The 26,044-nt window shown below is 46.0% G+C and overlaps 1 protein-coding gene across 1 annotated transcript in view; it reads right to left on the bottom strand.

The window, feature by feature from the left end:
- The window catches only part of GALNT16 (polypeptide N-acetylgalactosaminyltransferase 16), a 94,843-nt gene that overhangs the window by 27,661 nt on the left and 41,138 nt on the right, over window positions 1-26,044 (bottom strand). Inside the window, exon 3 of the mRNA XM_020889752.2 lies at window positions 1,926-2,083. Coding sequence (XP_020745411.1) covers window positions 1,926-2,083 — 158 coding nt within the window. The remainder of the gene's footprint in view (window positions 1-1,925; window positions 2,084-26,044) is intronic.

The raw sequence follows: 26,044 nt of genomic DNA, 5'->3' as shown, positions 1-26,044 counted from the left end.
GGCGGTTCCCCCCAGCCCACTCCCTCGCCCAGCAGCTCTGTGCTCCCACCTTCTCCAGACACTACATTTTGGGCCCTGTCCTCTGGAAAGGGAATTAAAACGATCCATCCCCGCCAGCCTTCAACGCTGTCATTTCTGAGAATGCTTCTGTGAATGCATTTACTCGTGCTCCTGGGGCCGGTGGGAAGGCAGCCGCAGAGCTGGTTTTCATAGCAATCTTCTTTATTACAATTGCTCCCTGACTATTTCAGCCGCAACCATTTTTTCATTACGGCATTCATTCCACTGACAGCGGCTTATGGCCAAATTCCCAGGCCATTTCCTGTCCAGCGGAGCAGACAGGGTCAGACAGGCAGGAGTTCCTCTAGCCTGGGACCCCCACAGGAGAAATCGTGAGAGGCCTTAAAATAATTCTCCTTGAGAGGGGGTGTGTGGGAGGAGGAGGGGTGGAGAAGTTCTCCTCTGCACGGGAAGCCAGGCGTTCCAAGTGCCTCTCCTCCCAGAGGCTTGTGGATTTGGGGGCTGAAGGGGGCTTGGTCTGCTGAGATGGGGAGCCCTGGAAGAAGGGGTCAGCCCCCTGCACTGACCTCTAGGGCCCCAGTTCTGTATCTCTGAATCCTAAGTGCCCAGGAAGGAGGGAATGTGGACAGTGATAACCACTCTCCACAACCTGAAGGTGGCCAACCTGCCCACACCCCATCTGGACAGTGGATTTGACCTTCTCCCACCAGCCCCCTTCAACCATCTCCACCCTGCATTTCTCTGGGATTTGTATCTGTGATGATAGGAATGTATGGCTTGTAGTGACCAGGAGCCTCTGAAAAGGTTTGTCTTGTGTCTGTGGGGCTGGTGGGGTCTTCTCTGCGATGCCGGTAGGTCTGTCTCACATAGGTTAGGTGTCTTTGGAAGACCTCCCTCAAGGGGGCTCCTTGGATTGAGGGCTGCACCAGGACCTGGCCTGACAGTCTGGGGTCCAACCGGAGCTGCGGCCTGGAAGGGGAAGAGTATGGCTCACCCCACACCCCAGGCTCCGCCAGGGGAGGCCCTGCCCACCACTGCCAACACCTTCTTTGCTGCCCCTACAGACATGCATGTGCAAACACACACACACACACACACGCACCCCCTGATCCATCTCAGTCTTCTGAGAAGGCGGGGCAGAAGCACTGGGGCAAGACAAGAGGCCTTCGTCACCAAGCACCACTGGCCTGGATTTGAAGAGTGTCGTTTTAAAATGTGTGTGGCCTCAAGAGAAATTCCGCCTCTAAGTTTCCTGGTGAACACCTGAGAAAGTTCAGAGTGGGGGAGGATGGGGGGAAGGGCAGAGGGGATCCAGGCCAACCCCTCAGTGCCCAGATTGGGGTCAGCGGAGCCTCCAGGCCCTGCAGTCCTGGTCTAGGGCCTCTCTCACCTAGCACGCCGGGAGAACAAAGAGCAAGAGTGGGAAGCATTTCTGGGAGCTGCTGAGGAAGGGTGGGAGGCAGTGGGGCAGGCAGAGAGGAAGGAAAGGGATGCCAGTGGGGGCGGTGCACAGCACTCTATTGTTTGCACAGGGCAGGTGGGGCTGGCGGCCCCACAGGGCACCACCAGCCAGGCACCAGGGACGCCAGGCTCCCCCACCCCCTGCGGACCTTCCCCTGGTCTCCTGGCCGGCCACTCTCGCTTGGACTCCGGACTGAGGAACTGAGGGGCCTCTGTGGCCTGGCCGGGAGGCCTCCTTGGGCCTCTCAGCCCCTCAGGAGGTCAACGACACTAAGAGGAGCCAGGAGAACAACAGATAGGAAGGGTTTGTATGTCTCAGTAACTAGACTGAGTCAGAGGAAGTTTTCCTCATTTCTTAAACCCGCGTGACTGAAAGACAAGCCAGCTGGGGCCGGCCCTGCCCCTCCGCCTGTCTTTCTCCACGAGCGCAACAGAGGCCACACCTGTAGTGGCGGGTGTCCCGGATGGGCCGGTCAGGGCTCAGCTTGTCGCTCTCCAGCTGGTTGAAGGCGTGCTGCCTGTAGGGGTCCTCTCCTGGCTTCAGCTGCTTGGCTGCCAGGTACGCCTTCTCATCAAAGCCTCTGGAGGGCGTTCCTGTCACCTGAGACAAAGGTCAGCATCAGAAGGGCCACAGGCAAGAGGACAAGGGAGCCACTGCGTGGGGAGTACTTATGACCAGGCGGGAGCCAAGCATCACCTCCTTTGTACCTGAGCAGGAGATTACTATTTCCCCCATTGTACAGATGAGGAAACGGAGGCTCGAGGCAGTACCCCCACATGTCGGGGCAGGGAGTATCTGGGAACTCTGTACTTTCCACTCAATTTTGTGTACCTAAAACTGTTCTTAAGAAGTAAAGCCTATTGGATTTCCCTGGAGGTCCAGTAGTTAAGAGTTTGCCTGCCAATGCAGGGGACACATGTTTGATCCCTGGTCCAGGAGGATCCCACATGCTGTGCATCAACTAAGCCCGTGCACCACAACTATTGCATCTGTGTGCGGTGGCTACTGAAGCCTGGGCGCCTAGAGCCCATGCTAACAACAAGAGAAGCCACTAAAATGAGACGCCCCAACACTGCAAGCAAGTGTAGCCCCCACCTGCCACAACTAGAGAAAGCCCGTGTACAGCAATGGAGATCCAGTACAACCACAAATAGTAAATATATCAATATTAAAAATAAAAATAAAAAAGCTCAAGGTCAGAGCTAGTAAGTCCCAGGTTTCTGGAGTCAAACTGGTCATTCTGACTCAGAAGCCCACACTCTTGACCAATGCTCTTTGCTGGATGTGGAGATGGTGACACTTTGGAAGGCACAAGATCCCCCAAGATAAGGGAACCACCTGAGGGAACCACCAACGAGGCTAGAGGTCACCAAGCAACCGTCAGATGGACAGTCTCCTAGGTATGAACTTGGGCCTGACACTGGGGCTAGGCATGTAGGAGCTGCCTGATCAGTGAAACACCCAGGGCTTGGACAAGGTTCTGCCCAGAGGACCACCTGTGAGGACAGGTGGGCCTTCCCAGGCTGATGCCAGAGCTGCTAGGATGCCAGCACACTGACAGTATCTCCGGGACTCGTGCTTGCTGCTGAAATGGCCCACGTCAGACCTCCGGGGCCCTGGGTGCTAAGTGCTGGGAAGTGACAGATGACGATTGCCGTGGTCCAGCCCCCCTCCTCTTAGCCACACCCTGCTCTGTGCTCCCAAAGTCCCCCCATGAAAGACACTGGGGAAGGACACATCCGAGATGAATGGATGGGTAGATGGATCCTGACATCTCATTATTTGAGCCACACTGCTGGCCGGATGGTCCCCAGAGTGCCTGGAAATATCATCAACTGTGAGTGCATCTCGACTCCACCAGGCAGGAGCTGTGGGCCCGCAGGGGCACCAGGAAGGTGGGTGAGAGTTGTCCAGGGATAGAACCCTTGCATGAGAATCCCGCTTCAGGCCTAGTCTCTAGAGGGATGGTCCCAGGAAAGCAGCTTGGCCTGTGGAGAGGAGACCAATGTGTTAGGTGATGCTGGGGGACATCCACCAGCAGCCCAGGGAGTTGAGAACCTAGAGCTCCAGGGAGTGCCTGCTCTTTTAGGGCTGCCTCTCTGTAGTGTTCCCACCTTCTAGGAGCCAGTCCTGAGCTCCCTGAGGTCAGAGCCAGTGAGAGAGATTTCCTCAGGTCCACTACGCGCAGCCTCGTGCCACACACATGCTTCAGATGGTGACGACGGCTGTAGTAGCTGCGCTGTGGTGTCCTGATTTGGTGCCATGCCAGAGGCCGGGAAGATGGGGTGGAGTCCTCATGGACTCAAAATCCATTCCAGGAAAGAGAGAAGGAGGGAAGGAAGGAGGGAGAGGGAAATAGAGAGAGGAGGAGAAGGTTCTGGCTTGAACCCTGAATTGCTAGAAGGACCCAAGCTGTCAACTGTGAAAGTCAGAATGAGGATTCTTTTGTGTCCTTTCCACCCCGGGGAAAGAATGGGTGCTAACTCTGCCCCAGAATTCCTCTCAGCCTAGGGGTCAGGGAAATGGAAATCAGCCTCCAGTTGATGGTGGAGGAGCTAAAATAAGAAAAAAAAAATTGCAGAAGCTCCCATGGGGAGAGTATGTTACTGAATTATCCTGCAAGTCAACTGAGAGAAATAACCATGCCACGCTTACTTATTTAGGACTTACGGCTACTCTGTGGGCTCAGGAAACCTCCAAGCCCTCATGCCACACTCACCCATCACCCAAAAAATATTGATCAAGAGCCACCCATCTACCGGGCACTGGGACACACTTCTGGAAGTTCCAAAGATCACCTGATCATTCATTCATTTTATGGATGCTTGAATCCACGCACTCCTTCATCCACCCACCCATTTATCCAGAAAAGCCCCACTGAGCACCTGCTATGTGCCAGAAAGAAGAAGGATCGCTTCTGACACCGTCCTCTGCTGGCTTCCTGGCCTCATTCAGAGCTTCCTTGGGGCCTCAGAGAACGTTGTGGAAGAGCATCTCTAGGGAAGTTCCTCTCAGGGCCTCAAAACTGAGCTAGACATCCTCAAAGATGCATCTACTGCTCCCTTCCTCAGATCATTGCCTCTGATGGTCCAACCCTCCTCTGAGGCTAGACCCTTCACCCATGACACACCTTTGTGAAGAAGGATGCCAAGGAAATACAGGCCTGCTCCCTCCAGAGGTCTCAGCTCTGCTTTCCCACTGACCCAGCATCCACGGGATCTGGAGCCGAAACATCAGTGGCCCTGTGTCAGCCAAGTGGGGCAGAGACTGAGGAAGGGTAAGTTGGGAACTCTCTATCCAGCCCCTCCCTGGCCTCAGCCCAGTCACCACCCGGAGCTCCTCTACTGGGTATCTAACCAGTCCACACACCCACCCTATGGCTCATTTCCCTCCAGCTCCTGAACTCTCCTCTCCCTCTGGCCCTGGGCTTTGATCCTGAGACTTCCAGGCCATGACCACCTCTAACTCCATGCCTCAAGATGAATTCATCAGTTCCCCAGAGCAGCTGCTTCTCCTGTGCTGCCTGAGGCGGACATGGGCAGTCCCACCCTCTGGGTCCTCCAGGTGATAAGTCCAGGGGTCACTCCTGGTGCCCTCCCGCCCCCAGGCGCCACAGTCTGATGCAGACCCCAGCCCTGGGTCCCACAGGCAGTGGCTGATGCACATCCCACTAGTGTTAAAGCAACAGGTTATTCCCTGAGAGTCTAGTTTGTGTTAACACTGTGCAAGAAGCCGGGAGGATGGAAATAAAAAGGACAGCTCCCAGAAGAGAAATCTAGGGATCTAGACCACCCACCTCTCCTCTCCCATCCCACACAGGGCATGGCCATGCAGGATCGTGAAGAAGCCTCCACCCTCAAACTTAGATCACGGGTGGCTGGAGAACTGGCCCTGGGACCTCACTCACCCTACCTCGGCTGGGGCAGGAGTCCCGCAATGGCGCGGGCACCAGGCCTTGGTGAGAAGTGCGCTGTGGTCTCCTGTTCTCTCGGCCACACTGCCCACAAAGCACGCTGGCGAGGAGTAAAGCATCCTTTGGCTCTAGACTGTGGGACCATAAGGAGCTATATCTCAATGAGCCTCAGGGACCTGAGATGCTGGACTTGGATCCAGCTGGAGCCACTGGATGGGACTGGCACTGCTGCCCTTTCTGGATGAGGGCACGGGGGCTGTCTGTGGAATTCTTATACCGCATGGCACTGACATCTTGCTTTATGTCTTTCTTTTGCACTAGATCATGAGCTCCCAGCACCTGGCACATAGTAGGTATTAAGCAGATGTTTACTGAATAAAAGGATGAATGACTGAGTGAGTAAATGAATGAATGAGTGAATGGATACCTAGACAGTGTCCCTACTCTCATCTTACTTAAAATCAACTGGGGAGAAAGCCACAGTGAACCGATGGGATCCCCTGACATAGCACATGACCTCCAGTGACCTTCACCCTCCCTGAGTACGAGCCTCAGAGCTCACAGTGGCCCAGGAGACTCTGGGAGCCAATGCCCTGTCCCCTTGTTGGCCTCAGCTTCTGAGCCCTCTCTGACTCTGCTCCAGTCACACTGGCCTCCTGACGGTCCCTGAGTCTGTCAGTACCTTTCCCCTCTGCCTCTTTGTTCGTTCTGCCTTCTTTCCAGAAGGCTCTTCTCCCAGATGTCTGCATAGCTTGCACCTTCACCCCCTGCAGAGCGCTGCTCAAACCTCTACTTGGTGAGCCTTCCCCAAACACCACCAGTAAAACCCCAGCCCCACACTTGCCTTCCATCCTTCCACCTGCTGTTTCTCCTTATAGTACTTAGCACCATCGGATGTTCTACGTGCATTTTGCTTATCAATGTTATATCGTTGACTGCTTCTTCCCATAAAAATAAAACCTTCACCAGGGCAGGGGTTGTCTGTTTCATCTAATGCTGGATCCTGAAGCCCAGAACAGTACCCAATAAAGACAATGGCTAATGAGTATGTGAGTGATGAGCTGTCATGACCGCAAGCATCTCTTGCCCCCACACCACACTCCTCACACTCAGTTAATACAACACTTGGAACTGAAATGTGGCAGGCTAGTTAAAATCAACTGGGGAGAAAGCCACAGTGAACCGATGGGATCCCCTGACATAGCACATGACCTCCAGTGACCTTCACCCTCCCTGAGTACGAGCCTCAGAGCTCACAGTGGCCCAGGAGACTCTGGGAGCCAATGCCCTGTCCCCTTGTTGGCCTCAGCTTCTGAGCCCTCTCTGACTCTGCCACAAGACAGTGGCAGGCTAGTTTTTGCCCATTTTAGGGATCTCCTCACTCACATGCTTCTGACAGGGCTGCTAATCACTTCCCTCCCACCCGACCAATACCTCAGTCATCACCATGGGGTGGGCACAAGACCCAAGCTAAGCTGACCTTGTCACTGCACTCCCAGACACAGGGTACCTGTTCAGAACAGTCATTTGACTAAATATGGGCCAATCAGAATTAAGGCTGAGTGCCAAAGAATTAATGCTTTCGAACTGTGGTGCTAGAGAAGACTCTTAAGAGTTCCTTGGACTGCAAGAAGATCAAACCAAAAAAAAAAAAAAAGATCAAACCAGTCAATTCTAAAGGAAATCAATCCTGAATACTCATTGGAAGGACTGATGTTGAAGCTTAAACTACAATACTTTGGCCACATGATGCAAAAAGCCAACTTATTGGAAAAGACTCTGATGCTGGTCAAGACTGAAGGCAGGAGGAGAAAGGGGCGACAGAGAATGAGGTGGTTGGATGGCATCACTGACTCAATGGACTTGAGTTTGAGCGAACTCCGGAAAATAACGGACAGGGAAGACTGGCATGCTGAAGTCCATGGGGTTGCAAAGACTTGGACATGACTTAGCAACTGAACAACAACAACAGTCAGAATCCACTCTGAGACTTTTCTATACAATGAACTCTTTTCCTTAGCACTGCTAAGCCTGGGAGGTGGGAGTCTTCCTGCCCACAGAAATCTTATCTGGAGAATGAAACCAAGAACAATCAATCAGACCTAAGACATGGAAAGAAAGAGCTCCAGTGATATTCTCTGGGGTCCCTGAAGCCAATTATTTCTGATCCAAATTCAGTTTTGGGTTTTTTTTTTTTTTCTTTCTATATCTGTCTACCTACCTACCTACCTACCTTTTTTTTTTTCTTTTGAACTAGTTTGAGTTGGCTATTCACTCATAAACAAACCTTCAAAGATGTCAGTCCTTTGGTCCTTTCAGTGAAAAAGAAAACCACTCTCCAAAAGTAAGAAACAAAAGTCAAAAACAAAACCCAACAAATGAGCCACCAGTGGCAATGACACAGTTTGGGTGAAAGCCATCCATTTCAAGATTTTCAAGCTAGTCTCTGCAATCTGGCCCAGGGACTTGAGCCCAGAGCTGGGTGAGGTATTAGTAGCCTTGTCGAGGAGGCAGGGCTGTGGTCAGAAGGGTCAGAAGGGTGGGGGCTGGGGGGAGGTCCCATCTGGACCATGACTTAAAGAGGCCCTTGAGCTGCCACGGTAAGGAACAAGTGTTGAGGAGATTAGTGAGTAACAGCCTGATGAGCCTCCCACAGCCCTCCAGCCTCCTGCCGAGACTTCTTGGTGATGTTTAAGCAACAGCCTCCGCTCTAGTCCGTGTTTTCAGGAAGTGGCAAATCCAGCACTTCCACGCCCGATAAGGTCAATCATATCTTGAAATTGTTTAAGCCGGAAGAACGACTCTGCTCTATAAACTGGGGAGAATTGTTTCTCATTTTTGGAGACTTTTATTTTCAGTCCCTTACTTCAATTAAACTTTGAAAATCTGCCTGACTTGCATCAGCTTGTTCCTTTTTTCTACCTAGATTTGCTTATTTCTTCTTGACTGCTAAATTTAGGAAACAAACAGTCAAGGAGAAGTTTTAAAATAAGAAAGGAAAATATTTTCCATGTCATTTTCATCAAAAAACAGTTCAACCCAAATCTGCAAGTCTTGTAAATTTTCTTTTAAAACATACACGTATCCCTAAATTTTAGATTTAAACAACTTTAACTCCTTTTGAATAACTGCTGCCCAATTTCCTTTTATGACCAGTAAAACAGGTACCTGCTGGGTTTGCCTTTCACTAAATTCACTGGAACTGCAAATAAAAAGACTCTGGTCCTTTTTAATGGATGACTCCTGACTTTTTTTTTTTTTTGTCCCTAAGGCTGCTTTAAACCCCAACCACCTGGTGAACAAAATATAATTCCCAACCACTCCCGACTGCCCTGGGAACAAAAATCTCATCTGATGCCGTGTCTCACATTAAAAGACTGCCATTCACTAGGAGAGCTGGGAAACAGTGCATGAGTCACTATCTCTGAGAACACGGTCTCGGGCTCCACCTCTCCCAAATGAAAAGGCGGGTCCCCCGAGTGTCTCTGCATGCTGCTGGGTTCTGGGGAAGCAGCCAACTCCGTTTGGACTGCCAGTGCTCCTGCTCAACCAGACAGGATGCCGAGGGCGGCACCAGGCTGGCAATCTCAGCTTGGGCACAGGGGAAACTTGCCTGGGTTACTGAGGGCCTGCCCCAGACGTGTCCTCATCTTCCCTTCCAAATTGCATGTGTACTAAGTCGTGTCCGACTCTGTGTGACCCTGTGGACTGTAGCCTGCCAGGTTCCTCTGTCCACGGGATTCTCCAGGCAAGAATACTGGAGTGGGTTGCCATTTCCTTATCTAGAGGATCTTCCTGACCCAGGGATCGATGCTGTGTCTCTTACATCTCTTCCATTTGCAGGCGAGTTCTTTACACTAGGGCTACCCAGGATGTCCTTTTCAAAAGTAGTCATTTATTATAGGGTTACCAGCCTGGGCTTCGAAATCTGATGGCCCTGGGATAGAGTGCCAAGTGCTTACTGTTCTCTGGCCTTGGAAAGTCACCTAGCCTTTCTGAGCCTGCTTCTTTATCTGGAAAAGGGATTACGGTGAGGATTAAAGGAGATAATGTAGATAATGGGTTTAGCACAGTAACTGGCACATAAATTATATATTAATTATCATTAGCTCGCCTGCCTTTTTAGCAGTGGCTCTCAACCCTGGCTGAACATTAGAATCATCTGGGAAGATTTTTAACATCCTGACATCTAGGTCCTACCAAAGACGAACTACATCAGAATCTCTGGAGGCGAGTGGCAAGCATCAGGGGTTCTTAAGGCTCTCCAGATGTTCCAATGTGCCACCAAGGCTGAGCTGCTGCTTCTAGCAGATGCAGGGAGGTGAGCGACTACTAGTCACAAGCTACTGAAATCACAGGACCAAGAGTCAGGAGGGACCTAAGCCACCTCCCCTGACCTCCTCCCAGGAACAGCGCTGTGAGTCTGGTTTTTTGGCCTCTATTTGTACTGACTCAGAGTTTCACCATCAGCAGAACCAAATGCAGCTCAGCTAGAGCCTCCAAGGTTACTCTAGAAATGCCACCTTGTAACACTTGTGCTTCCAGGCCTGGGAGGTTCTAGTTCAATTATATACCAAGAAGCCCAAGGTAGGGGCTGCCTGGGAAACCCACCTTAAACTTCCAGTTAGATGTCCCACCATGACCTGACTTCTCCAGGGTGCTGATAACTGCAGAGCTTTATGACAATGGTGGTCTCACCAAGAAAGACAGTGGGGACATAGTCCCCATTCCCAATTAGGGTCCTCTATTCAAGGCTGGGACAGGGCACCAGGTTCCAGACCACCTCTGCTCAGATCCAGGAAGATGCCAGTCCCAATCAAGCTCTCTGGGTCTCATTTCCCACTCTCTGCTGAGCCCAGAGGCCATTTAGGGATGGAGGGACTCTGAGGGTGGTCCATGCTAGCAATGTGTGGTGTGATAGCTCAGTTTCCACCTGCTTATCAGCTTACCCAGCTTGAGTAGAGCATTCCTGGGTCTGTAAGGGGTACCAGAACTCTGACTGACCCTCCCAGCCAAAACTGCTGCAGACTATGAGGAAAGATTAGGCCTCTTCTAATCTGAGCTGATACTGTCTCCTCACTGAGGGTCTACAATGACCTGCATGCTATCTTCAAGTAGTCTTGCCAAATAGGTGTTTTTTTAATCCTTATTTTACAGAGGTGGAAACTGAAGCCCAGAGAGGTAAAATAACCAGCCCAGGGTCACACAGCTTCTGAGTGGCTGGGCTGGGACTAGAATTGAGGCTGTTTGGCTGCAAAGCCTAAGGACAAAGCTTCCTTGGTGTGCCTCTGGGGCCAGATGAGCTTAGCACCCGCCTTCTGACTCTGAGTCTCTCAGCTCCCAAGCAAGCTGGCCTTCAGTGCTGGGACCACAAACAGGCCCTGACAAGCACAGGCTAGAGGCAGCCTCCCTCCTGGGCTCAGGGTTCAGAGCATCAGTTCATGGCTCTAATGGGGACCTGCCCAGTGCTGTCATCTCTTGGCCTGACATGAGGATGGAAACATTTCTTTGCTTAGGGCTAGAAAGAACACGGAAAAAATGAGAAGTAGAAGAGCTTGTATTACTCAGACCTAAATAGCACATAACCAGATTTCCTCAGGTCAGCTCAGGCTCTCCTTGGTCTTTCCAGCCAGGGACATCCTCAGGGTCTTGATGGACTTCAGCTGCAGTCACAGTTCAAGGGGGGCAAAGCTGATTTCCAGTCAGGCTCTTGTCTGCTGGATTGTATCCATCCTCCAAACAACATTGCCACGCTCTGTGGCTGAGAGCAAGGAAGCCAGCAAAAAGAACTGCTATGATAGCCCTCAGGGCTCCCCAGGCCCAACATACCCTCCCCGCCAACATGCGGTGCAGGTCCCCACCTCGTTCTGCTCTAGTAACGCAAGTGTACTATAAACGCAAGTGTACTATGTCACACTTCCGGTGTTTTATACTCAGAATCTATTGAACTTGAACTTGTCAGATATTAATTGGAAAAATAAAAGCAATAATGGGTCATGTAACGGGGCTTCCCTGGTGGCTCAGGTGATCAAGAATCTGCCTGCAATGCAGGAGACTCAGGTTCCATCCCTGGGTTGGGAGGTTCCCTGGAGAAGGAATTGGCAACCCACTGCAGTATTCTTGCCTGGGAAATCGCATGGACAGAGGAGCCTGGTGGGCTACAGTTCATGCAGTCACAAATAGAACACATTGAGTATGATGGTTTTGAGGGTGACAATAGCCTCCACTGAGATTGGGACCAGCTGGGCCAGGATCAAATTCTACACATTAACACTCAGCAAGGCCCCGATCACGGGCTGGGCACCTCAGTTTGAGACACTTTTCAGCACAGAGAGCCAAATTAGAATAGTGGCTGAGGCAGTACATTATTGGCATTGTGGGTCAAGTTCAGAAATACATTACCTGTTGTTCATGACTAATGTGATTAAACAATTAGGTTAGACCCATCAATAGGAGAAAGCAGGACAGAGACAGACTTTTAAAATCAGGTTAAACAAAAAGAAAAAGGAGGCAGGGAAGGGGAACTGGAAAAAGCAGCCTGCCTCCTGGGTGACTTTCTTCAAGGGCCACTGCAGGGGTGGGGACAACTTGTCCCTTCAGCATGTTCATGACCCAGGACTGGCCCTCCCCTGCAGCCCAGCATTTTTTTTTTTCATTTATTTTCATTAGTTGGAGGCTAATTACTTTACAATATTGTTGTGGCTTTTGTCATACATTGACATGAGTCAGCCATGGATCTACATGTATTCCCCATCCCGATCCCCCCTCCGACCTCCCTCTCCACCCGACCCCTCCGGGTCTTCCCAGTGCACCAGGCCCGAGCACTTCAGCCCAACATTTTATCTAAGTACAATATACTAACTGGCTGTAAAATCTGGAAACAGGGGTAATAATAATATTTTTTAATGAATAGAGACATTTTGATGACTTCTGGGATATGCTGAAGACGCAGTTTTATTTAGTGAGAAATCAGAGACACAGATCATCTGATCACAGATGCATGTGTTGGGATCCAGGGCAATGTGGTCTTATCACCATATTCATTGCAGTTCTGCACAGTGCACCAAACCATATATTGTTAATGAGCAACAACAAACAACCATTTCATGCAATCTAAATAAGCCAGTTACTATATATGCTCATCCATGTTTTCCTAGATGTCCACCCTGTGGCTAAACAGAATCTTAAAGAGAAAATGTAGCTCATTCTTGAAAAAGCTTCAGTGATATTAAGATAGAAAGTTTACCTGACTCAATCTACAAACTCAGGGCAATCTGACTAAACAGCAAATAACAACTGTGTTGGGGATAGGGGGGCAGTAAGGATTCAGCTAGGAGAGTTTAAACATGAGTGAACAAGCAGTGAAAATCTGAAAAAAATGAAAGAGAGAAATAGACCTACCAGATACTAAGACATATCAAAGACTGTAGATTTTGTATGGCAAGATACTACTGGCATAATACCAAACAGATCAGTAAAAGAAAATGGAGAGATCAGAAATAGATCCAAGTAAATATGAAGGGTTGTCATAAGATGCAGTTGCATTTCAAATGGCAGGGGGAAGGGGAAGGATGCACTATTCAGTGAATGAAGTTAGCAATGTGACTAGACAAGACACAAACAAAGAAAGCTGAATGCATTTCTGAAACCAAAATTAATTCTAGGTGGCTCAAAAGTTTTTAATTTAAAAAAGAAACTGAGAAGTATAAAGAGAAAATTGCTTACTTTTTATTCTATTTTTTGGCAATCTGGAACATAAAATTCAAATGTTGTTTTTAAAACTACATAAAGACTTTTAAAACTAGAAATACCAGAAAGTCAAGATACAAATATCACATGGGGAAAAAAGTATATTAGTCAAGTATATGCCAAACAAAGAACTAACTTCTTTAATATAAAAAGAGCTCTTATGAATCAAAGAGCCAACAATTCACAAGAAATGTAGACATACTACAAACTACACATGGTGGAGAGGGTGTAGAGAAAAGGGAACACTCCCACACTGTTGGTGGGAATGTAAGTTGGTGCAGTCGCTATGGAGAACAGTATGGAGTGACTGAGTGACAGTCTCTCAGGAGGTATCTCAAAAAAACTAAAAATAAAACTATTAATACCATATGACCCAGCATTCCCACTCCTGGGCATATATCCAGATAAAACTACAACTCAAAAGATACATGCACCACTATGTTCATAGCACCACTATTCACAATAGCCAAGACATGGAAACAACCTAAATATCCATCAGCAGATGAATGAATAAAGATGTGGCACATATACACAATGGAATATTATTCAGACATAAAAAAGAATGAAATAACACGATTTGCAGCAACATGGATAGACCTAGAGATTATTATACTAAGAAAGAGAAAGACAAATACCATATGGTATCACCTATATGTGGAATGTAATATATGACACAAATGAATCTATCTACAAAATAGAAACAGACACACAGATGTAGAAAACAGACTGTGGTTGCCAAGCTGGGCTGAGTCGGGGAGGGATGAACTAAGAGTTTGAGGTTAGTAGATGCAAATTATTACATAGAATGGGTGCACAACAAGAGCTGACTCATTGGAAAAGACCCTGAGGCTGGGAAAGACTGAAGGCAAAAGGAGAAGGGGGTGGCAGAGGATGAGATGGTTGGATGACATCACCGACTCAATGGACAAGAATTTGAGCAAACTCTGGAAGACACTGAATGCCAGGAGAACCTGGTGTGCTGCAGTCCATGTGGTCACAAAGAGTCAGACATGACTTGGCGACTGAACAACAACAGACATAAAAGGTGTCAACAAGTAGTTTGTAGAAATATGACATACAGATGATCAACAATAAATGACAGATGTTCTATGTCACTGATTATTAAATACATACAAGTTAAAACAAGATAAAACTTGCTAATTTAGTAAGTCAGTTCAGTCACTCAGTCGTGTCTGACTCTTTGTGACCCCACAGCCTGCTTCCTTGTCCATCACCAACTCCTGAAGCTTGCTCAAACTCGTGTCCACCGCATCGGTGATGCCATCCATCCATCTCATCCTCTGTCATCTCCTTCTCCTCCTGCCTTCAAACCTTCCCAGCATCAGGGTCTTTTCCAGTGAGTCAGCTCTTCACATCAGGTGGCCAAAGTATTGGAGTTTCAGCTTCAACATCAGTCCTTCCAATGAACACCCAGGACTGATCTCCTTTAGGATGGACTGGTTGGATCTCCTTGCAGTCCAAGGGACTCTCAAGAGTCTTATCCAACACCACAGTTCAAAAGCATCAATTCTTTGGCACTCGGCTTTCTTTATAGTCCAACTCTCACAACCATATGTGACTACTTGGAAAACCATAGCTTTGACTAGACAGACCTTAGTCAGTAAGGTAATGTCTCTGCTTTTTAATATGCTGTCTAGGTTGGTCACAGCTTTTCTTCCAAGGAGCAAGAATCTTTTAATTTCATGGCTGCAGTCACCATCTGCAGTGATTTTGGAGCCCCCAAAAATAAAGTCTCTCACTGTTTCTATTGTTTCCCCATCTATTTTCCATGAAGTGATGAGACTGGATGCCATGATCTTAGTTTTTTGAGTGTTGAGTTTTAAGTCAGCTTTTTCACTCTCCTCTTTCACTTTCATCAAAAGGCTCTTTAGTTCTTCTTCACTTTCTGCCATAAGGATGGTGTCATCTGTGTATCTGAGGTTATTGATTTTTCTCCCAGCAATCTTGATTCCAGTTTGTGGAAAGTTAGTAAATTCAAAGATAATTATTACTATAATGTATTTTTAAAGCTTGAAGAAATAGGAGCCCTTATATGTTGGTGGATTATCAACCAGTATGACCAAGGTTGACAACATCAGCATTTTAAAAAATATTTACTTATTTGGCAGGGTCAGGTCTTAGCTGCAGCACTCGGGCTTTCCCGTTGTGTGAAAAGGCTCCACAGCACACAAGCTCAGGAGTTGTGGTTCGAGGGCTTAGTTGCAGGGTGGCATGTGAGATCTTAGTTTCCTGACCAGGAATTCAACCCACATCCCTTGCATTGCAAGGTGAATTCTTAACCACTGGACTACCAGGGAAGTTCCAACACCAGCATTTTAAATGCTATTAATGCCATTTGACTCAGTAGAAGTTTTAAATTTATATAAACATATACCTAATTTTCCTGAGACAGTCCCAGTATATTTCCTGAGTGTACTCTCAGGATCCCCTCTGATTTAGAATTTGTCTTAGTTTATGTGACAGATTATATGATCACCTTACATTTCTAGATATTAACTCTATAATTAAACTCACATGAGTATTTGAAATGTACAAGTACCTTAATTACAGTAGCATTTATTTAAAATACTGGAAACAATTTAAATGCCCATCAGTAGAGGATGATTAAATTACAGTTTATTCTTACCATAGAATTCTAAACAAATGTTAGGAGGAATAAGTTATGTATGAATAATGTGATTCATTTTGTATAAAGAGTTCATAAATATATGCATATATAAATGCATAGATTTATTCGCAAAAAAATATAGTAGAGTGTCAGGCTTCCCTCATAGCTCAGTTGGTAAAGAATCTGCCTGCAATACAGGAGACTTGGGTTCAATTCCGGGGTCAGGAAGATCCCCGGAGAAGGAAATGGCAACCCACTCCAGTATTCTCACCTGGAAAATCCCATCGACAGAGGAGCCTGGTAGGCTACAGACCATGGGATGGCAAGGGTCGGACACAACTTAGAGATTAAACCACCACCATGGTAGGGTGCTAAATAGTGATCATTCCAGCAAGTGGCACTTCCAAGAGTAGGCTGGAAAACTAAGGAATTTTACCTTTTCTTTTATACAAATAAATACAAAAGTATTTATTCTTTTACAATAAAATTAATTTTAACAGCCAGATGAACCTTAATTCTCTACCTAAAAGAGGTGAGCTAATTTCTGTCATCATCAACATAAATATCTTCAGAGTGAATTTCAGAATAAATTGATGAAAAGTAAGCCTTAAGCATTGACTCGTTGGAAAAGACCCTGATGCTGGGAGGGATTGGGGGCAGGAGGAGAAGGGGACAACAGAGGATGAGATGGCTGGATGGCATCACCGACTCGATGGACATGAGTTTGAGTAAACTCCAGGAGTTGGTGATGGACAGGGAAGCCTGGCATGCTGAAATTCATGGGATAGCAAAGAGTAGGACACAACTGAGCGACTGAACTGAACTGAACTGAACTGAAGCCTTTCCTCAGCTGTAACAATTTGGGGGCAGAAGTTTCAGATGAAGAGGAGGGGAAGGAAAGTTTAAGGGAGGGAGAAAAAGTAATTTTCCTCTATCCTTCTGAGTTCTTAGCTGAGACCCTTGATATAAAAGAAAGATGAAGGATTCTGGGACCCAATTCCAAGGTGGAGGGGGTTTTCCCCAAACCCCCAGTGAGCAATTCTTGGACACCAGCTGGGTGTCCTACCATTCAGCTCAATCCTGACAGCATCTACCTAGAGGTGGTATCAGATTCTACAGGTTGAGGGCTCAGTCCCACAAGACTGCCTTCCACTCCAGACACAATTGCAAGCCCAGACTGTTACTTGTGCTTCTGACCTACTGGCTAAAAACCACAAGTTCCTACAATCCCCTCACTGGGTTCAGTTAATTTGCTAGAGCAGCTCACCGAATTCATTAGATTACCAGTTTATTACAAAGGATATTGAAGGAAACGAATCAATAGCCAGTGGAGACAGTACAAAAGGTGAGGGACGGGTGGCTGTTGCAGGTGAATTCAACATTCAGATGATGCTTGAGACCCAGCTTGATTTCTCCCCGAAGTGAGACTCTAACAACTAAAAATGGGATGTGGAGAAAACGCTAAGAAGCCAAACACTGGTCAAGGCCACTAACCTCAACTGTACTCGAGGAACCAATTGCGAAAGTACACTCTGAAGAGATTGGTCCTCAGGCTCATGGGTGACTGGTGTCATTTCCTTTTTGTTCATTTTGTCCATTTTATGCCTTTTTTAGCCTTTCAAAGGGCTTCCCAGATGGCTCAGCGGTAAAGAATCTGTCTACAATACAGGAGATGTGGGTTCGATCCCTGGTTTTGGGCAGATCCCCACATACCATGAGGCAACTAAGCCCATGCGCCACAACTACTGAGGCCAAGCTCTAGAGCCCATTCTCCACAACAAAAGTCAACAAATAAGAAGCCCATGCACTGCAACTCGAGAGAATACCCTGCTTGGCCACAACTAGAGAAAGCCCATGGGCAGCAATGAAGACCCAGCACAGACATAAGTTAAAAAAAAAAAAAAAAAAAGGTGTCTGGTGTTGAGTGCTTAACTTAGTAACTTGGTTGAAAGGGGTGGGCAGGCCGAGGAGAGCTGTGAAGAGCTGTCGGTCGAGTTTCTCAGGCTAGCTCACAAGCCACTCTGCAGAGCCTGGGTTAACCTCTGAGGACAGCAGTTCCCACAGCTGCAGAAAGAAGGTGATGATACATACCACCCAGAAGTATCAAGTGTGTTAAATACAGTCATCACATCTGGGCCACGGGAGGCCCTCAATAAATGATTGTATAAAAGGAGGGAGGTTGAGCAAGATGGATCCCGAGGCATCCTCCACCTTGAACATTAAACAACTATATCCATTCACCTCATCATTCTTCAAGACATATTTACTGCAGATTGTAGAGAACCTTTAAAGAGCCAAGAGCGTCTTCTTATGTGACCTTGGTACACAGTAGGTGCTCAGGGGGTGTTTGTCACATGAGGAAGGGTGTATACTGTGTCCCAGAGACCCCAGTTCCGTGCGAGCTGGAGGAATGACCAGCAACTCTGATTAAGTGTCACCAAAATTGTCCTTGCTCCTTCTGGGGCCTTGAGTTTGGACAGGAGGTAAGAATACAAAGGCTATCTAGAATGGAGAAGCTGCAGGAAGCAAGTTAACCTGAGACCACCACTGGTAACTTCTGCCAAGTGCATGAACTAGGCAGATGGACCTAGTTTGGGTCTAAGAGGAACAGAAATGTGTGTTTTATTGTGGTTTGAGAGTCATTTGTGGAAAATGACATTATGATGGGTTTATGACAGATAGTGCTTTTCTTCCTTGACTAATATCTTTGACTCGTATTAAATTGTTTTTAAGTCTCCTGAAAGTTATTAAATTAGCACCCTTTTGGAAAACAGTCCAGCAGTACATTTCTAGTGCTGTATCTTTTGGCACATGGCCTTTCTATTTTATTCTGTCCATTATCTTCCCCTAGTCATGGCAGGGTACCAAATGGGCTCCAAATCTCCCATATATTCAGAATATTTAAATTTAACCTTTGGAAGAAGGGAGTGATGTATAAATATGCCTTCTCATCTCATATTCCTATTTTAATCATATAATTGCATGCGTGTGTGCTAAGTCACTCCAGTCATGTCCAATTCTTTGTGACCCTAGGACTGTAACCCATCAGGCTCTTTTGTCCATGGGATTCTCCAGGCAAGAATACTAAAGTGGGTTGCCATGAGCTTGTCCAGGGTACCTTCCCAGCCCAGGGATCGAACCTGTGTCTCTTATGTCCCCTGCGTTGGCAGGTAGGTTCTTTACCACTAATGCCACCTGGGAAGCGCCAATCATATTATTAATTATAGACAAATACTGGCATAAAGATGTTCATGACAGTCATTTATAAGAATGAAAGTTTGAATATAAACCAAATTTTCAGGGGAAACACTGTCAATTATGTTCTATTAACTAAAAAGAGTATTTGGTGACCATTTATAATAACTGTCATAGGCTGTGGGGAAATAAATATGTTCTTATGTGTTAACAGAGGGCATATAAACTGGTACAATCTTCTAGAGGTAAACTTACTAGTATGTATCAAAAATCTGAAAAAAATGTGTACGTATGATTCAATTTTATAAATCCATCCTAAGGAAATGATTAAGGAAAGATTCCATTTATAATAGCAAAATTGTGGAGGAAAATCCCATAAATTTCCAGTAATAGGGAATTGGTTCAATAAATTTTGGTATACCCCTTCAATAAAACATTGCAATTATCTTAAAAGTTGTAGAAATATATTTTTGTAACATGGAAAGATGTTCACCATACACAGTTATGTGAAAAAAGCAGGCCACTAATTAATATGTGAATTGATTCCATTTTTGTTTATCTAGATGTTCTAATTTGTCTTAATGAATAACTATTACCTGTGAAATTAAGGAAAAATACCATTAGCAGTATTAGCTATGAAAGCTGTATAGCAGCACAGAAAATTACTTGTACAATAATGGGAGGAAAGAGCAGGATAAAAATTGTATATTCTGTGATTGCAGTTATGTAAAAATTATGGAGCTTGACAAAAAAGGCATATTGAAAAATAAAAACAGCTATTTGTTAGGATGGGGAGATTATGGGTGATTTTCCATCCTTTTGGTTAATACTATGTTTATGTAATTTTTCTTTTTCAACTGGAGAAAGAAAACTTCGAGACTTTTTCCTCTAGCCTCTGCTTGGAATGGTTGTCTTTAGGGAACGCAAGGCTGCTTACTAAAAATAATGCCTTCGAATGGGCCTAGCTCTTTGCAGCTTCCCTTACTTCTGCTGGGTGAAGTCTGTCATGGTGAGTCCTTCTTTTTTAACCTGTACATCTCTACCCTACTGTTTCTCAGACCTCACCCCTGACTCCAAGCACCCAGATGCTACTGAGCTAACCAGCCCGTTTTGGCTTATCTTAGACCCCATGGATCAAACCTGCCAGCTCTGAACCTTAATGTCTCAGGGTCTTGCAGGGGCAGAATGACCGCCTAACATACACCACTGAAAATGAATGGACATGCTTAACACCTCCTAAAACACGATGCTTGCCTACACAGCTCTCCAGAGTGCATTCCTTTGGGGAAAACAACTTGGCAAACGTACTGAAAGCCTTTAAAACATTTTCAACCTTTGTTCCAGCAATTCTGATCCCAGGCTGACATAAAATAATAAGTATATGAAGATATGGGTACACAGATATACCGCTCAGTATATTTCATACTAGTAAAACATTGGAAATTATCTAAATGTCCAACAATGGGAGCTTGGGTTAGATAAATCACATGTCATAAGTTGCCATGTAAGAGACAGGTTGCCAAGACCAATAAAAACACAGTTATATAAAAAATGATTCATTTTTATCTGAAATTCCAATTTACCTGGCTATCTTATATTTTTATTTCCTAAATCTAGCCACCCTAACACATTCACATAATAGAACACTACGTAGCCATTAAAACATGTAATTTTTAGAGTGGTGGCTTTCAAATTGTGTTTCTTCTTTCCTCATGCTTTAACTAGAACATCTCATCTTTTATTTATTTTATATTTTAGTCTTCTGTATAAGATTTGGTTTGAAAATAAGGGTTCCGTTACCAAAAGGACATTTAGAAAACTATTTAACAATGGGAGATGGTGGATTAAAATAACAAGTAGAAAAATTCATGTTAAGAATCAGTATGATTCTAGGTTTGCGTATGCATTCATGCTCACTCGTCTCAGACTCTTTGCAACTCCAGTGACTATAGCCCACTAGGCTCCTCTGTCCATGGGATTTTCCAGGCAAGAATACTGGAGTGGATTGCCATTTCCTTCTCCAGGGGATTTCTTCTCAACCCAGGAATCAAACCTGCGTCTCCTACATTGGCAGGCGGATCCTTTGAGCCACCTGGCAAACCCAGCTTTGCATATACACAGGCACTTATGTGAAGAGCGAGGATGAGAGAGCACGAAAGAAAGATCCAGACACTCTGGAAAAATCCTTAAAAAAAAAAGTTATTATCTCTGGCTGTTGGGATTATAGGTGATTTTTAGATTTCTAGAAGATTTTTTTCAGTTTTCTATGATGAACTAAATGCATTCATTTTGAAAAAGTTGCCATTAGAAATATCTATCCTCTCAGATGATGTACGTACATTACATTATTAAGCCTCTGTATCTGTGATTCTTTAACTTTGGAGTCATGAACTCTGGGAGCTAATGAAATCTCTCTGTCCTAGTCTTAGAGGGTCTCACAGAAAATTCCACATACAACCCCCTGCTCCATCTTTCCTTGTTAAGAAGCCCTCCTTTAGACTCTAGATTGCCATTCCTTTACTCTGCTCCCTCACAAAGCTACTTTGTCCCTGTGGCAGTCATTCTTCAACTTTCCGGGGCAGTGGTCTCATACCTGCTCTGAGATCCTACTTGAAGCTATGAAAAAAAAAGCACACATGAATCCAAATGCCGCCGCCACAGGCGGTTTCTGAGGCTCACAAACCCCCTGAGGTCCATCCTCAGACTCCAGGTCAGAACCTCTGGTGTAATCTCAAGCTTCTGGCACTCACTGGAGCCCTGACTTGGCTAATTCCCTTTAAGGCCAAACTGGTTAAATATAGACTTTGAAAAAAGGGACAGAGCAGGGATAGAATGTAGCTCAGCACTCCCAGGGCACCGTCCACAGCAAGCACTGCTAAAGCGCTGTCTCAGTGTGTGTGTATGTGAGACAGAGGGATGTAGAGGAGTCTCTTGCATCCTGGGTGCTGCCGAAAAACATTAGAGTTGAGAGAAATCCTTGGACAGGAAGGGAGATCCAGAGTTGGTACCTCTTGCTTTGTATGATCTGTAACCCTGGCATGGATGAAAGCGGCAGGAAGAGGGTGTGGGAACAGAGTACAAAGTATTGTGTCAACTCCAAGTTTGCCGCCCACTCCTTTTAATAGCTCTTAAGCAGCTATTTAAACAACATGAACCAACCTCTTTTATGGCCCTGAAAACCGAGCAGGGGTTGCGGGAGCAGTGGGCAATTGACAAGGTCGGGGGAGAGGGCTGGGAGCCTGGGAGGACAGCCCCATGAAGGGCAGGGTAATTTGGCAAGAGCTATTGGAATGTTGAATGTGCAAACCCTCCTATCTAGAAACTCTCCATCTTGGCATCTCTTTAAAAAAAAAAGAAAAAAACAACTTAACCTACCTACCCAAGGAGGCATGGACAAGGTATTGTTTTGAAGCACAGCACCCAACACAGTTATCTCTGATCCATTATACAGTTTAAACAAAAACATAATCACCAAACGCTATTAACATGATACGAATTTATGTTTCTTTTCCAAGGGAACAACATAACAATATTCTGCACAGGGAAAATTCCAAGCTCAGATTAAAATTGCCTCATTTTTTCCCCTCATCTCTATGTACTCACAGGATCACAAGACCAGTAAGTGCCTACAACAGTCCTATACTGTGGCAGGCATGGGCTTGGAAACTCACATAAGACTAACACGGATGTCCTTCCAGTGGGAACACCAGGTGCTTTTTCTCTTTGCTTTTATCTTGACAAAAAGATCTTAAAGTTCATTTGAAAGAATAAACATCTGAAAAGAGCCCTGACCTCTCTAGAACAGACCACTCTCCACACCCACACCCCCAAAAGAAGACAAACAACAATGGAACAGATCTGCCTTGCCAGTTATTAAAACTAACACTAAAGCCACTATAATCAAAGCAATATGGTACTGGCTGAGGAGAAGAAAAGCAGATCAGTGGAACAGAATATAATCTAGAAAAATATATATGAGAGCTCAGTATATGACATATCAGCATTCTAATTCAGTGAGGAAGATAGTTTGGCATAAATAGTGTTGACACAACTGACTACTCACATGGAAGAAGACAAAATTAAGTCCTCACTTCAACACAGATACTACAATTAATTCCAGCTGACTTTTAAATATAAATATTTTTAAAACAATAAAAACATTATAATAAAATTAGAATAACTGAACATTGAGGATGATTCTTTTGGAAGGCAGGAAGCCTTCCTTAAGTCATTAAGGATAAAGTAAATAGATTGGCTTTTATAAAAATCAAGAATTTTCCTATGGCAGAGATACTATTAAGTTCAGAAGACAAATAATATCCTATGATTTAATAACTCACTATTTATTTCCCACTTAACAGATAAAAGTTATTCTCTGAAAATATGAAAAAGACAACCCAAATAATAACTAAGCAAAAGATATGGACAATTCATCAAAGAGGAAATACACAAATTGCCGATGAACATATGAAACAACTGATAGGGAGAAAATAAAAATAAAACAACATGCCATTTTCATCTATCAGATGGGCAAAAATCAAAAAGAAGAATAACATCCAGACCTGATAACTGGATGTAGGAAACACAACTAGCAGAAGTGTTCATGTCTACCACATGGTGGAAAATAATTTGGCAAGGTGTGTTTAAATTTAAAATATACAAAACTTTTACTGGTGATCCCAGTTTGGGAACTTCATGCAACAGAAATCAAAGTATGAGCGTGGAAAAAAAAAAGTATGAGTGTGTAAAGTCCTACGTATAAGAGTATTTATTATAGCATTGTGTATACTGGCAAAGATTTAAAACACCCTAAATGCCTATTAGTGGGGAATGGGTAAACTTCTGTTAAGGCCACTCCAAAGAAGAGGTAGATCTAAGCACACTGTCCTGAAGAAATGGTCCCACAATTTTACAGGGAAAAGCAAATTGAGGAATCACATATAAGGTAAGATTCCAATTTCTGTGGAAAGAGAGAGCAAGGGAGAGAAAGCTTGCTATGTAAGTGTGTATGCATTTCTATGACCATAGCAAAAAGAATAGGAAATTCCATGTAGGCTCAGGGAGATGGGATTGGAGTGGGGTGGGGAGACAGGAAGAGAGAATTTTAACTTTTTTTTAAGATAGCTCTGTATCATTGCACTTGCTAAAACAGGCGTATGTTGCTTTCGTGACTTTTAAAAATCAATAATCCTTTCTAAAGAAGAAATAATATGGGCTTCACTTCTTGATTCTGCTCCTCATGAGCTGTCTGACCTGACATTCTTGCTGTAGAATAGGCACAGTTCCTGACTCTCCTCAGGCTCCCAGGAGGATTAAATGAAGTCATGTGAGCAAATTGCTGCCCTAGAGACCAACAGAGGAAAACAAGGCCCAGAAAACAGGGTACTTCATCTGAGGCCATTAATGAGGGAGTGGAAATAGGGCTGTCAGAGTTCCCCAGTTCTCAGGTGGGAGCCCCTTCCCCCAGGGAAGCCACTGGGGGAAGCCGCTCTTGTTCTATTGGAGGCTCTACCAAGCTCCAGGGGCTTCCCCAGTGGCCCAGTGATAAACAATCTGCCTGAGAATGCAGGAGACTTAAAAAGTCGATCCCTGCGTTGGGAAGATCCCCTGGAGAAGGAAATGGCAACCCACTCCAATATGCTTGCCTGGAAAATCCCATGGACAGAGGTTACAGTCCATGGGGTCACAAAGAGTTGAACATGACTGAGCGCACACGCACACACACACACACACACACACACACACACCAAGCTCCAGTCCTTCCTGCATCCTCCAGTTGGACCAAGGTTGGGGCACAGCCCTAAAACCAAGCACTGGTAATTGGCTTTCTCAGGGTTGAGCCTCCCAATGCCCTCGGCCTCTGCCACTGAGAAGTCACTCCTTCCTTCCCCTGTGTGGGAAAGACGCCACCCCAGAGTCTCCACAGAGTACCAGCCACCTCCTCCGCTTCCAGCTCCCACCACCCACCAAGAGCCTAGTGTTCAGCCCTCCTCCCACGGGCCCCAAACGGACACCCAGGACTTCAGAAGCCAGTGAAACCCAGGAGACGGCATCTGAAGGCAGCCCGCCCTCCCTCCCTCCAGCCACAGTGGATGCTCTGAACAATCCACAGGTGGTCCATGACCATCCCCCACATCCACACGCCAAGCTTCTCCTTCAGACTTCAAACAGCACCCCGGACTCTAAGTGGGCAAAGGCAAGAACAGTTTTCTGAGAGACCAGAGAGTGTCACTTCGATCCCGTGACTCCAGAGGCAGCAAAGGAGAGAACGGCTTCACTCCAGTCCGAGTTTCCATTCTGAGTCTATGCATTTGTGGGAGCACATGGGTGCATATGTCTGTGCACCGGTTTTCCAGGTGGTTCTGTGGTAAAGAATCCACCTGCCAAAACAGGAGATGTGGGTTTGATTCCTGGGTTGGGAAGATCACCTAGAGAAGGAAATGGCAATCCTCTCCAGTATTCTTTCCTGGAGAAGCCCATGGATAGAGGAGCCTGGCAGGCTACAGTGGTGGTGGTGGTGGTGGTGGTTTAGTCGCTAAGCCGTGTCCGACTCGTGTGACCCCATGGACTGTAGCCTGCCAGGCTCCTCTGTCCATGGGATTCTCCAGGCAAGGATACTGGAGTGGGTTGCCATTTCCTTTTCCAGGGAATCTTCCCAACCGAGGAATCGAAGCCAGGTCTCCTGCATTGCAGGCAGATTCTTTACTAAGCTACAAGGGAAGCCCAGGCTACAGTGGACGGGGTTGCAGAGTCAGACACAGCTGAGCGGGGGTCGGTGTACTCAGGTATACTGCTGGGTGGCGCAGATGTCCTTATGTATATACATGGGCTCAAGCTTTTCTGAGGATGTAGGCATGTTTGTGTGCATCAGGACTTTCATGTATGTATGTGTGCACACACAAGCATGCTTGCTTATGTGTTGCACATACGTGTCTATTTTAAATATAAAAGCTCTTTAAGAAGGTGAAGGGGTTCACCTCAAAAGTCAGAGATTTGCTTATTTTGGCATGGACTTTTTTTGTGCATAAATTTCTGAACCATTTGTGGCACATGGCTGCACGCTAACTTCCCTCCC

This window comes from Odocoileus virginianus, chromosome 6 (genome assembly GCF_023699985.2).
Source record: "Odocoileus virginianus isolate 20LAN1187 ecotype Illinois chromosome 6, Ovbor_1.2, whole genome shotgun sequence".
Taxonomy (NCBI): domain Eukaryota; kingdom Metazoa; phylum Chordata; class Mammalia; order Artiodactyla; family Cervidae; genus Odocoileus; species Odocoileus virginianus.
Note: the sequence above shows the minus strand (reverse complement) of the source record. Positions and strands in the feature narration are given on the sequence as shown.